The sequence below is a fragment of the Pelodiscus sinensis genome, chromosome 4 (genome assembly GCF_052426305.1).
Source record: "Pelodiscus sinensis isolate ZL-2025 chromosome 4, ASM5242630v1, whole genome shotgun sequence".
Taxonomy (NCBI): domain Eukaryota; kingdom Metazoa; phylum Chordata; order Testudines; family Trionychidae; genus Pelodiscus; species Pelodiscus sinensis.
The window spans coordinates 80,984,398-80,998,037 of record NC_143055.1 but is presented as its reverse complement, the minus strand read 5'-3'; the positions used below and the strand labels follow the sequence as shown (position 1 = coordinate 80,998,037).

At 36.8% G+C, this 13,640-nt stretch overlaps 1 protein-coding gene across 10 annotated transcripts in view; it reads right to left on the bottom strand.

The window, feature by feature from the left end:
- FBXW7 (F-box and WD repeat domain containing 7) overlaps positions 1–13,640 on the bottom strand; it is a 292,479-nt gene that overhangs the window by 102,088 nt on the left and 176,751 nt on the right. Inside the window, exon 1 of one of the 10 annotated variants that reach the window (XM_006111572.5) lies at positions 6,918–8,507. The exons of 8 other annotated variants lie outside the window; for them this stretch is intronic. In XM_006111572.5, coding sequence (XP_006111634.1) covers positions 6,918–7,064 — 147 coding nt within the window. In that variant the 5' untranslated portion in view covers positions 7,065–8,507. Of the gene's footprint in view, positions 1–6,917; positions 8,508–13,640 lie in introns of those variants that run through there. One more of the 10 variants, XM_075930056.2, reaches the window with a different exon arrangement.

The window sequence follows — 13,640 nt, the reverse complement described above, 5'->3', positions numbered from 1 at the left end:
TGGTCAGGTCTCCCCGCAAGAATCCCATGCAGCTGCGATCAGAAGTGGCATGTTTGTAGCAATGCTCCAGACTGTCCGTTTGCTTCCTTTTGGTATGACTGCCTCAGCTCCTTTATTTTCACTTGGTACTGGTCGGTGTCCCTGGCGTATTCTCTCTCTTCCATGACCTTTGCAATATTGGCATAGATATCTGCATTTCTTCTGTTGGTTTGTAGTTCTGCAATGACTGAGTCTCTCCCCACACAACGAGCTTCAGGATCCTGCATGCTCCATGTTGGTGCTCACTTGCCATCCTGGGAACTCATGGAATTCATGGTCAGGTGTGCTGCTTGTTCTATGATGTTCTCACCATGCTAACCACACAGGAAATTAAATTCAGATTTTCCTGGGGCTTTTCCTGTTCACCTGGAGAGCAGTAGAGTTGAAAGTTGTGGCCAGAGAAATCACTACAGGCTATTCTATCAGGATCTGGTGATCATGGAGAGTCAGCTCCCACCTGCCCCCCTGAGCTGCTGCCTCTGTGGAAAGCAGCAGAAGGGGGCAGCTGGCTCCGTGGGAACTAGCATGGGTGGAACGCCGGCTCTTGTCTCCCCTCCCTTTGCTGCCTCTGATACAGAGGCAGGAAAGGGTGAGTACACAGGTAAACAGGAGATAGAACGTTTCTGTTTTCTATGATTGACTGTTTTGGTACATCCATGTAGATGACTTTAATGTAGAGAAATTCAAGATTACCTTCTAAAGATCAGCGACCTGAATGGGCTGTTGGCATAGTACAGCTAGTCTGCCGGTAAAGACTAGGCTGCTTTAAAGCATTACTGAAGAAACCAGATGAGTGGCTGGACTAGGCTGCACTGATACACATACTCGCTGAAGAAACTGAAAGCAATTCTGAAGATCCACTTGCAGACAGACAGACAGTATGGATTATATGGCTCTACAGATGAGTGAAGCCAGGGAAATACTGGTAAAATGGCAACCTCAATTAAGCCACACTGACACAAAAGAACTAGATGAAAGCCAAAAGGGATACCTCAGAGGCCAATATAAACAAATTTTCTCCCTCTTCCTCATGACACCCTTTTAGATACTGAAAACTATCATGTCCCTCCTCAATCTATTATTTTCTAAACTAAACTAAGCCATTCTTTCAGCCTTCCTTCATAGGTCATGTTTTCTAGACCTTTAATCATTCTTGTTGCTCTTCTCTGGACCCTCTCCAATTTCTCCACATCTTTCTTGAAATGCGGTGCCCAGAACTGGACACAATACTCCAACTGAGGCCTAACCAGCACAGAGTAGAGCGGAAGAATGACTTCTCGTGTCTTGCTCACAATACACCTGTTAATGCATCCCAGAATCATGTTTGCTTTTTTTGAAACAGCATCACACTGCTGACTTATATTCAGCTTGTGGTCCACTATAACCCCTAGATCCCTTTCTGCCATACTCTTTCCTAGATAGTCACTTCCCATTCTGTATGTGTGAAACTGATTGTTCCTTCCTAAGTGGAGCACTTTGCATTTGTCTTTATTAAACTTCATCCTGTTTACCTCAGACCATTTCTCCAATTTGTCCAGATCATTTTGAATTATGACCCTATCCTCCAAAGCAGTTGCAACTCCTCCCAGCTTGGTATTACCTGCAAACAATAAGCTTACTTTCTATGCCAATATCTAAATAGTTGATGAAGATATTGAACAGAGCCGGTCCCAAAATAGACCCCTGTGGAACTGCACTAGTTATACCTTTCCAGCAGGATTGTGAACCATTAATAACTACTCTCTCAGTAGGGTTATTCAGCCAGTTATGCACCCACCTTATAGTAGCCCCTTCTAAGTTGTATTTGCCTAGTTTATTTATAAGAATATCATGCAAGACCGTATCAAATGCCTTATACATTATATTTATTTATACATTATTTCAAAAGGTCAGTTTTCAATTTGAAACTGAAAAACATCCCTGATATGAACTTACAATCTTGGGCCAGATTTTGCCAATTGCAAACAGTCTACACAAGGAAAGATGTGGAGCTGCATCATCCTGGAGGGTTCTTAGAGTAATTCTGGCTCAAGAAAAAGGGAAAAAGAAAGAATTTCTCCCTGACATGTAAGAATCAGTGTATCCAACTTCTTCATGACTACAGCCTACTCCCCCGCCACAACCCCATGCACTGGTCTCATTCTGAGAGTTGATCACTCCCCCTTCTGCCTTTTGGTGTGGATTTCACCTCTGGGGTGGAGAAAGGGAGCATGCCATGCTGTGTTCTAAAGAAAGGGGCTGAAACTGTTGTTGGATCTTACACAGGCTGCACAAAGAGGGACAAAGACACTGCTCTGCAGCAACTCCTTTCCATCCACAAGGATCCGACATAATATTTTCCTAAATTAACCAAAAATACTGATTTGCATGCAGTAAATATGAGGCAAAGGATTCTATCATTTGCCTAATTTCAGTAGCATACCTTTTAAAAAGTAAAACATAAAAATAAACTGCCCTTATTCTCACTGACACATACAGTACATTAGAGATACTCTTTTTCTTAAAGAAAAGGTACTAGAAATGGATGAGTGTATTGATCCAATTTTCCCAGTTAACACCTCTCACATAGCATCATATACCTAATTCATACTCTGCAACAATTCAGTAGTACATGAAGTGATATAAAATATTTGCATGCAATAGTATTTAAATTAGTATCTCAAACTTAAAATATTCTTAGGCTCATTATGGTTTGTATAAAAATAATATTTAATATGCTGAAAATAACACAGCAACATTAAAAGCAACAGTACTGAAATGTAACATGCAATATTTCCCCCATAAAAATAAACCATAAGAACAGAACCAACCCACAGATGAAACATGGCATATTGTTTTTGAACACACATACTATGCATAACTACTTTAGAGTAAATGTTAAATACAGTTTAAATATAACTAAACATTAAGTGATACATAATATGCAGAATAAATGATAGAATGAGTGCAAAGATTTTATAGTTAGTGTTTATATTATGAAACAAGTTCCATAACTGCGGACCATAATGGCACACTATTTTAGAGGCTGCCATATTAATCTCTTAAGGAGGAGAACGACAGACAATATGAATAAACCTTTCCACTTTATTTGCTAATACTATCCTATCATACTGATACTCTTGATTTTCAAATACTACACAAATAAAGCTTAAAAAAAACAAAAAAAAAAGAGTTATTTTTCAATGCATCTCGGATAGGCATTATACGTGGAAGTGTTTAAAATCCAGTTGGATCTTGTGACCTTTTACAGCAGGGCTGGGCAAAATACGGACCGGGGGCTCTGTGGGGGGGCGGAGGGGACGTTGTGTGATCTCCCCACACCTAGCTCAGTGCTCAGCTCCTATTGACCAGAAGCAACTGGCAAATAAGAACTGACCTCGGCCAGTCTCTCAGCTCCTATTGGCTGGAAACGTTCAGCCAATCAGAGCTGAGATATTTGCCTGGGAGACAAGGGTAGGGCAAGCCTCTTCCTCCACCCTGAACTGAGAGCCAAGTGGAGGGAACAGCCTGTATTTTCAAGTGGTCTGGGGCTGCAGCAGCAGGGAGCCCAGACTACCTTGGGGGTGCTGCAGGTTGGGAGATGCTTAGGCAAGTGCCTCCCAGTCAGAGCCTGCCTCTGGCATCACTGCGCCTCCCACACCCCAACTCCCTTCCCCAGGTCACTATCCAAGCCCTCTGCATCCTCCTGCCCCAGGTCATAACCCTCTCCTTCATTCAAACACCATCCTAGACCCCACACCATCTCCTGCACCCCAGTAGTACCTTACCCTGTGCGCCCTTCTGTACCCAGGCTCCATCCTAGATCCCACACCTGCTCCACAGAAAACTGCAGCCCTTGACCACTTACCAAAATCTTGGAGTGGCCTCCCACCAAAAATTATTACTCACCCCTGATTTACAGTGAGCTACTTGACAGAAGCTGAATATAACTAATGCAAGAGATAGACAAAATATGTACTGTTGGATCTCATAATGGAAGTAACCCTAATGATCACCACAGAGATTACATTAATATAAAACTAAGGGGAAAAGAGAAAAGCACTGAGTTTGAAGAATGAGAAAGCTGATTATCAGTTAAGTCATGTCACAGTTTGACTGAAGCAACAGCAGACAAGCAATGAAAAAACCTGTAGGCATTAATACTAACATTTCATACTCACTATTTCTGAAAAAGCTTTGAAGCAACTAACATTTGCAAATTTACAATTTTTTTTCATCAGTTTGCAACAATTAAGATGAACAAATATAATCCCTTGATTTTGAAGAAGCATTGCAGAAGAAAGTGTCACTTAATCAAAGAAAGCTTAATTGTAACTCCACATCAATTAAGACCTTCAATGTCAAAACTTTACAAATTTTACATGAAAATGTCTTTGCATTTACCAGTATCTTTAATGAAGTAATAAAACTGTAGCATACTTTAATTGAAGCCATGGAACATAAATGATAATTCTTTTTCTTGTTGCAACTCTTAAAAATGAAATAAGTGAGTTTTTTTAAGTTGCATAGGTTTTGAAATGTAAGAAGATCAGACAGTCTTTGAATAAAACTTTCTATTGTGTTATATGGCAGTTTTAAAGAGAGTTATAAAAATGGTAACATTAATTTAGAGTCCAATTTTTAGAGAAGCTTAGCATCCATCCCACTTAATTCCACTGGACATTTGATGCTCAGCATTTCTGACAAATAAGGCTCTTTTAACAATGAAAATACACAGATAGCTATACACACACACACAAGGACAGGGAGCTGTAATGAGATATATGCAGATGTAGAGTATGTTATTAGGCATGAAAGAAAAGGCGAAGTCCCTCAGTCCCATTATTAGAGTCCACCATACTAGAAGTTAGTAGGTTTATACAACAAATTAGTTAAAACAAATGATGCTTACGTTAAAAATAAAAGGATATATTTTGACTATTAGGCTAGCAAATTACTTCTGCAGTTTCAGTTTTCTCTAATTTGGTCAAATAAAATTAATTAAGTCAACAGTAGTTCTTTAGAACACTTAGATCTGAAGCCTGTAGCAACTTTCGCTGAACTGCCTGCTCAAACATGAGTTAGAACTCAACTAACTATTTAAGTTGACTGCCTTTGGAATGATGGTTGTCTTTCCAGAAATGCATTTTTACTAATTGTTCACATTTGTAATATGTTTAAAATTCTTCATGTTGTAGCTCCTGCTGGTAAAAATATTTCCTAAAATATTAGTATCTGTTTCATATACCAAATTAAAAAATTGTCAGAACGAGTTAATGTAAAATAGCCACTTTTTGGAAATAACTCTAAAGGAACTTAACATCTTTCTCCTAAAAAGATGAAAATATTTTTACTTCTCTTCATAAGTTTATGAGCTACAATGCCCGGGCTAACATAAGCCTAATGAGATAAACAAATACATTAGAATAGACAGGTCAACAGTCTTATGTTCTATTGTGCTCATATTATTAGTCAACCAGCTCCTAATTACATTTGTTTACTTTTCTGAAGAACTATCTGAAAAATGAGTTTAAGTCAATTTACCACCTATTTACCACAAAATGTTCCTACTCAACCTCCAATGAATGCACTCTTCAGTCTGAATGAGATCATATGTGAAATAAAATATGATTAATCAGAAATATAAATGTATTAATCCATTATATACAACTGGGAAATATCTTTCTTCCTTTCCTTATTTATTTCGCATAGCGTACGTCACATGCTAGCTTCCAGTGTATGTCCAGACCCCTCCTATATGGAAAATAATCTTCTTGGTCAAGTGCGCTTTGAGCAGTTTTGTTTCTGTCACTACAGAAAAACAAAAGCTGTTTACTAAAAAGATTTCATAACTGAGTTTAATTTAAAGTTCAAGTTTACTAACAAAAAACGTCTTATTTTAAAATTCAACATAATAGCACATTTGCAAAACTAGGGATTTTTTTTGACTGATTTCAACCAACTGAAAAAAAATTATCAGTACTTTAAAAACACAATAAAATGAGGTAAATTTATTGAAAAGTAGATTTAAAGGAGTAACACAAAAGAAAAAACTACATTTTAATTTAAAAAGTGTGAACCCAGTAGCATTCAAACTGAAAAAATTAAGAATAATATAAATTCAGATTACTTTGAAAAGATTCACTAATTTTAGAAATTATATTAAATATACATTAATGTAAATTGGATAAAAATTTAAAAGAATTATTTTCTTCATAATATGTGTTTTAGAGTAACTTTATTATTATTATTATTACAATTATTGACGCTGTAGCATAAGAGTTTGACAGTCTAGGACTGTCTATATATAAACTCTATCACAACCTCCCCATAGTGACATGCTATTTTTATTTTCTGTCACAGAAAATATGTTCTCTAATTGTGAACTGAAAAAGTATTAAGACTAAACTTTTAAAATATCTTTAAAATATATTAAATTAAAGATCTTTGACTTTTCTATTTAAGTATCTAACAAGTCACATGTTCTAAGTTTCAGAACAGTATGCAATTGATTTTAGCATGAAGCTGTAAATAAAACATCTAAACACCATATTTAAGAGAATTTTAAAAATCCTAATTTATTTAGTTTTATGCAGCATCTATAATATAGTATGTTATTTGAAATTTATCTAATGTAGTTAACTACCAAAAGAGGATCTTTGCCATGTTCCACTATATAAATAATAAAAAAGGCTCCAGGATATCTTAAAGACAACATATGTATACTGTATTTTCAATTATAAAGTGACACACAAATATTAACTAAATCAAATTATGTAAATGCTAGCTAGGACAACATGCACTACACATTTAAATGCTTCTTCGTGGATAGAAATCACAAGACAACACATTTAAGGCTAAGCAAAGAAACTTCAGATTTTTAAGAATTCTACACTTACCCGTCTACGGCAAAAGGGAAGACCCTGAGCAATGATGCTGATGCTAAATATCTTCATCACAGTTTGGTGGGGCAAAGGTTCTTTTGTACTTTTGGAATCAACAGGAACCAAAACATGGCTTATGGCAGCTTTTCCTGGTTTCGACATTTTACAGTTCTTGCTTGGTCACAAATCTATTAGCAATGTAAGGCCATTGCTAAAGAATGTAAAAGCAAAATTGCGTGATTTCTTTTAAAAATAAAGTTTACAGACAGATGAGTCAACTCTCCACAGCCTGCTGCCTTTGTCTTTCAACCTTCTCCTGCCAACTATCTGGACTTCTCTGCTGCTAAGTGAAGTGCAATCTATCCCAGTATAGATAGGAATTACAAGCGACTAATGTGAAGGCAGACTGCTCTTGCCAATCAAACAGCTGGGGGACCTTCTATGCAGTATCAGTAAGACACCATCTTCTGAAAGAGAATAAGTTTTTTTTTTTTAAATAATCCCACATCCCCTTTCAGTTTAAACAGCCAGATCTACTTACACGAGGACTTGACTTAGAAAAATTAAAGACTTGCCTTTTGACAGGGAAATGGCAAATTCAGACTTGAGTCACTTTAGGGGTTACCATAGTATCAAGCCTTCAGGATTCTAAGAATAGGGTTTTCTTATAGGCTTTCAATTTTTAGATGAAAAATAAACTCTCAGTTTTATTTCTAAGCCATAATCCACATGGAAACAGTCCTGCCAATCCTAAATTTAAAAAAACAAAACAAAACACAAATCAAACCTCATATTATCCCAGAAGTGAGCAGAGGCAGTTCGTGCTAACACTGGGTTAGGGCTCCATGCTGCCCACGCTACTGCCCCAACCACCTGGGACTCTCTAGATGCTGTTGGCCCTGCTGCTGCCAGGACTAAAGCACCAAGGCCAGAGTTCTGCAGCGCTGTGGCTGGGGCCAGAGCTCCCTGGCCACTGCTGGGGCCGGAGCTCCCCGCTGTGCTGCCTGTTCCCTCCTCCTGACCATGGCTCCTGGCCGGGTTGCCGGTGCCCTTTATGGCACTTCTGCCCTGCTGCTCTGTGGCCCAGGAACATCCATGGTCATGGCAGACCACGGATTTTGCTGGACCAGGGAGTCCTAGTTAAGGGAGGTACAACCTGTAGTATTTCATCATAGGTCCTAGGAATAAAAAAGCAGGGGAAACATGTTAACAGGGCAATAGAGTTCAAAACAATGAGCAGAGTGGTAATAGTGGGCTATTGGTGGAGCCCAGTTAAGACAACGAAACCAATGGCAGCATCTATAACACTGATTCTTTGTCCCTTTAACTTTGCTGCAAAAAGCTCTCTCTCTCTCTCTCTCTCTCTCTTTCTGTGATATTGTTTTGATGGCAAAATAGCAGTTTTGCTGACAAAAGGAGCAAAAGCCACCTTTTGCTGACAAAACAATGTTGTGTAAATAAGGCCTAAGACAAAAACAGATGGACACAGACAAGGGAGTACAAGAAAACAATGAGACAATAATGGTCCAGGAGCCTTGTCAAGTTTTTTATAGGTTTCATGGCAACGGAGAGTTTTGAGGAGGGATTTGTAGGTGCATACTGAAGTAGCTGTGCTGATGTTCATAGGGAATATTGCTCAGGACTCTGCAGCAACAAGGGAAAAAGCAAAAAGGCAGTTGTTAAATTTTCAAACAAGTGAGCAACGGAGGCTGGCATTTTCACTTTCAGACTTTTTATGAAATCAAATATTCCAGAAAAGGTGTCCATATATGGATTTGTTCAGAATAGCTACTTCACTTTAAGTTCAGATCCTAACTTAATTCAAATTAATTTTCAAGTGTAGAGCTGTACAGGGTTGTTTTATTTTTGAATGTGTCTATTTCTCTCAGGGAACTATCCCCGAATAACTATTCTGCATCTATTGAGCAGCCCATTATTTTGAAATAGATTTTGAAATATAGGGTGGCTTATTCCGACATAACGGGAATTTTGAAATAGTGAGTTATTTCAAAATTTGACACTGTGTAGTCAGCACCAAATGACAAAATAAGCTATTTTGAAATAGCTCAAAATTAGCTATGCAATTTGCACTGTGAAAATTGTGTCGCTTATTTCAATGCTCAAGGTGCTGTATAGACGCATCCTTAATGATTGGTTTGTGTTACTTATACCAGCCACTAGATTTACGTGTGTGCGGTAAGCTGAAAATTTGAGTTTTCATGCTATAAAATGAAGTTGTATTGATTTTGGTGCCTAACTTCAGGAGCTTGTGTTTGAAAGTTTTGGGCTCAGTTTCTCATCAGTTGCTCTCCTATACTGGTTAGGCCCTCTTAAACAAGATAGTTCCTGGACACAGCACTGCAGAGAATTTACTTTTCAAATTCAGAGCTATAATAAATGACAGAACTTTTTATTTCTTTAGGTTAAAGTTGAAAGTGGATCACTAATAGGGTTCTATAGGAGCAAATTTACTTCATTTGTCTAAGTAAGCAAATCATATTAAAAGAGCTTACTCCTTGAACCTCGCTCACTGGGAAGATTACATTAAAAACTGTACCTGAGAATTTCAGAATGGATTTTGGTTTACATACATTAACAAGCAGCTTGAAATTTTATATAATCTTCTGCTAAAACTAAATAACTTTGGCTACTAAGTTTTGACATAACAAGCAGTTCTCTACCTTAGGGCACGTCTACACTGCAGGGCAGAAGTCAAATTAAGTTATGCAATTTCAATTACATCAATTGCATAGCTGAAGATGAAAGAGTTTAATTCAGCTTTTGACACTGTCTACATAGCAGAAAGTCAAAGAAAGAACACTCTTTCTTCAGCTTCCCTTACTTTTCATGAAATGAGGGTTACAGGGATCGGAGTAAAAAGTCCTCCAGCTCAACATTATTTCAAAATAATGGCTTACTGTGTAGATGTGCTTGTTGTTATTTTGGAATAACGTTAGTTATTCTGAAATAAAGCTGCTGCATAGAGATGTACCCTTAGAGACTAACAGATTCATTAGGAATAAACTTTTGTGGGCTCATGCCCTAATAAATCTGTTAGTGTCTATGGTGACATAGGACTGCTACTCTGAGGCAGTTTTGAAATGTTAACTTTAATATTACTGAGAAAATAAAGAAACACACAAAATGCACCCCCACAAAGAGCCATATTAATCATTTGCAGATACAAGAAAGTTGAAGGAAAAAAACCCAAAAAACAAAACCATGTTTTTCCTAGAGTTCTTATAATTGGTGAACAGCTGCCCTCAAATGGATAAAAGGGAACACTGCACCATGTTAAAATACAACCATATACAGTACAGATACACACACACACACACACACACACAATTGTCTGTCTAAACATTTTACAGAAGTCTTATTCATCATCCACCATTAATTTAACTCTCCACAGATGTACAAAAATCAGTCTTTTCATGTTGCTGAGAACAATTCCTCGGTGGAAACCAGCTTTTCATCAGACAAGCTACCAATATGGCTTTCCTACACTAGAATGTAGTAATGTTTTAAACTGATATAGCTAATGCATTACCACTCCTCATTATATTGGTATAAAGTTGATTTATACAAATATAGCTTGTTTACATATAGGCAGAAGAATAAGTACATTGCTCCCACACTAGAGGAGTGGTTAACACTAGCACACAACTGGAATAGTTATACTGTACAAAATCTGTGTGCAGGTCAAGGATATGTAATGGAATGATCATATCAGCAGTCAAAAGAAAGCAAATCCCCCAATATAAACACCTGAGGAAAACTACAAGCAAACAGAACAAAGACTGGCTACATATAGAAGACCTGAATTTTTTCAATTGAATTCTGCACATTTCACCCTTATTAATTTCTATGAGACCAGTACAGTTAAATCTTTGATGAGAAGCTAGGAGATCTTTTATGCATATTTTATGTACACAGACACACAAACTGGATAGATTAGACAGATTGAAACAAAGTGGAGGGAACAAAAACTGTGTGTATGTTCAAATATAAATTTTCATTTTCAAGTAACCAGTACTTAGTTTGTCAAAAGTATATTAATGAAAGTTTAATAATATTCTTTTTCCTTATTGTGGCAAGGAAAATATAAATTATTCTTCCCACTTGATGGTTAACTTATAGATATTTTTAAAGTTTATTCTATTTTATTCTTACAATTCTTACTGAATTTTGGCATCACTAGATGAATATATACTGTGTTGTTTGTAACTGGGAAAAGACTTTATACACATAATTTACTTATTTTAATCCCACATCTCCTAAAATTACTTTATTCCTTTTCTTCTTTTTATTAATTATTGTAAAGCATTTGTCTTCATTCCTTCATTAAATATTTGAGCAAGTATTTCAGATATGTAACACAAACCCAAATGCATCATCTTACATTTTACAAATATTCTAGAAATGTCTGACCAATCTTTATTGGCTATAACATGATTTGTCTGATGATTAAGGTTAACTCTTTGGTCTGTTTCTGGTGCCACCAGCTGTTAAAAAAAAACCTCCTACACTTGTTATCCAAGAATTCAGTTGTTGATTACTTATTTATGCTGTGATTGCAATGTAAGAGAAAATTGCAAGCTAAAACAGGTAGACAGGTCATTCAAAACATTTTAACAATGGGTTAAAAGATCAAATCCTTAACCCTTAGGAGAGGGAAATGTGAATTTAATAGTAAAAGTGGAAAACTGCAATATTAAACTTTACACATCAAAAATTACATTTTATGCTCATTATGCTACTTTAATATATAAAAAAGTATACGATTTTCAATTAGAAACTACCCAGGTATGTATTCATTTCCAAAACAGCATTGAAAATCTTGAAAAAGACTGTTAGTGTTCATTGGGAAGAGCTACTAAAAAGTATGCTGTTGTGTGATTTCCCCTATTCCTTTCACTATAAAAATCAACCCTAAGGCGGCCTTAAAAGGGATGAAAATTATTAATGTCAGTTTCAATATATAACATTCAATAATTCTTTGTTGGTGTAAATTGTTGCCCAGCCACCTTTCATTCAGACTAGAGAAACTGTTCTTATATAAAATATAACAATACAGGAGGCCTTCACTTGCCCAGTTCCTTCCATTTCTAGAGTTTAACACCCCAAAGAAGGAATTACATTTCCAGTTTATTAACAAGTATAAAAAGAGTGACTCATTTTGTGGCTGGAGACCTTAAATATACTAAATTTTTCATATTATAACTATAAAATACATGAAAACATAATGAATGTAATATAACCAATACTCTCACAGGCATTCACATGGTAGACAAATTAAGCTACATAATCCTTCTCAGCTGGTTAATAGCATACTGCAAAGGGGTGTGAGGCTATGCAAAATATGCAAAGTAAAGAATGTCTGGGTTACCGAAAAAAGCAGGTAGGCCAACAAAGGACTGACATTCTGGGCTGCCTCAGACTTATTACCTTCATCGTGTTTATATTTTCATACAAACTTTTGTTTCCTTTCATTGGTTCATGTGTCTGTTAACCCTACAAGGTACAACAGCGGTTACTCCTTAAGACTAAGAAAAATTTTAGTCTTCAGAATAAATATAAGTTAATTGGTAACACTTCAAAAAATCAAATGAGACACATTACTATTAATCACATCTACATTTCTCCTCCTTATGCCTTATAAAATTTAGACAGAATAGAAAAGATAGTTCAGACTTCCCAGAACACAGGAATCCTGAGCGTACTTGATGGCTGATTTGTTTAACAGCAGCTTTGTAAAAATAAGTTTGACCTCCACACTTTTGGAGAAGTACTGCTGGCTGTGGTCAGAAATGATGTAGTTTGGTGAAAGTCCCAGACCAGTCTTTCAGAACAACCTTGAAGCATCACTCTCAGCTGGAATGAGTTTTAAAACCCAAAATGTAATTAATTAGCTGCATCACTTCATAATTTTTATACCTTTCATCTTTAGGGTTCCTCTTTACTCAGACCTTTTTAATTAAGGTAAAGGACTAGACCAGTTGTATTTGACTAAGAGGCAATTGGATAACTCATGAAATTAGTAAGGCGGGATTCAGCATATGTTGCCTTTGAAGTAAAATAGTTAACTATATTCAGGTCAGCAGCAAACAAAAGTAGTTTTCATTGGAGGGGCACTCACCGGAGATATCCCAAAATAGCTATCCAGCATCTACACAAACCACCTGTTATTTCAAAATATTTTTCAAAATAACAGATGTACTATTTTGACATCCCGGTAACCCTTGTTAAAGGGGCGAGGAGTCCTGTGGCACCTTATAGACTAACTGAAGTGTAGGAACATAAGCTTTCGTGGGCAAAGACCCACTTTGTCAGATGCATCTCAAAGTGGGTCTTTGCCCACGAAAGCTTATGCTCCTACACTTCAGTTAGTCACAGGACTTCTCGCCGCTTTTGCAGATTCAGACTAACATGGCTACCCCTCTGATCCTTGTTAAAGGATATCTCGAAATAGTATGTTATTTCAAAATCTGGCACTGTGTAAACATGCCAAATTTCAAAATAAGCTATTTTGAAATAGAATCAAGTTTTGGGTGTTATTTTGAGTTTAGGGTGCTGTGTAAACACACCCTAAGGGACCAAAGATTGGCTCTCGATCTTTCACACACACACACACACACACACCCACCCCTCTACTACTTTACTCTGTAAAGCTAGTAGTGGCTGTGAGTCAAAAAGTACAGTTTCAGCCCTGTTGAAAATCTATAGTGTGCCTGTACT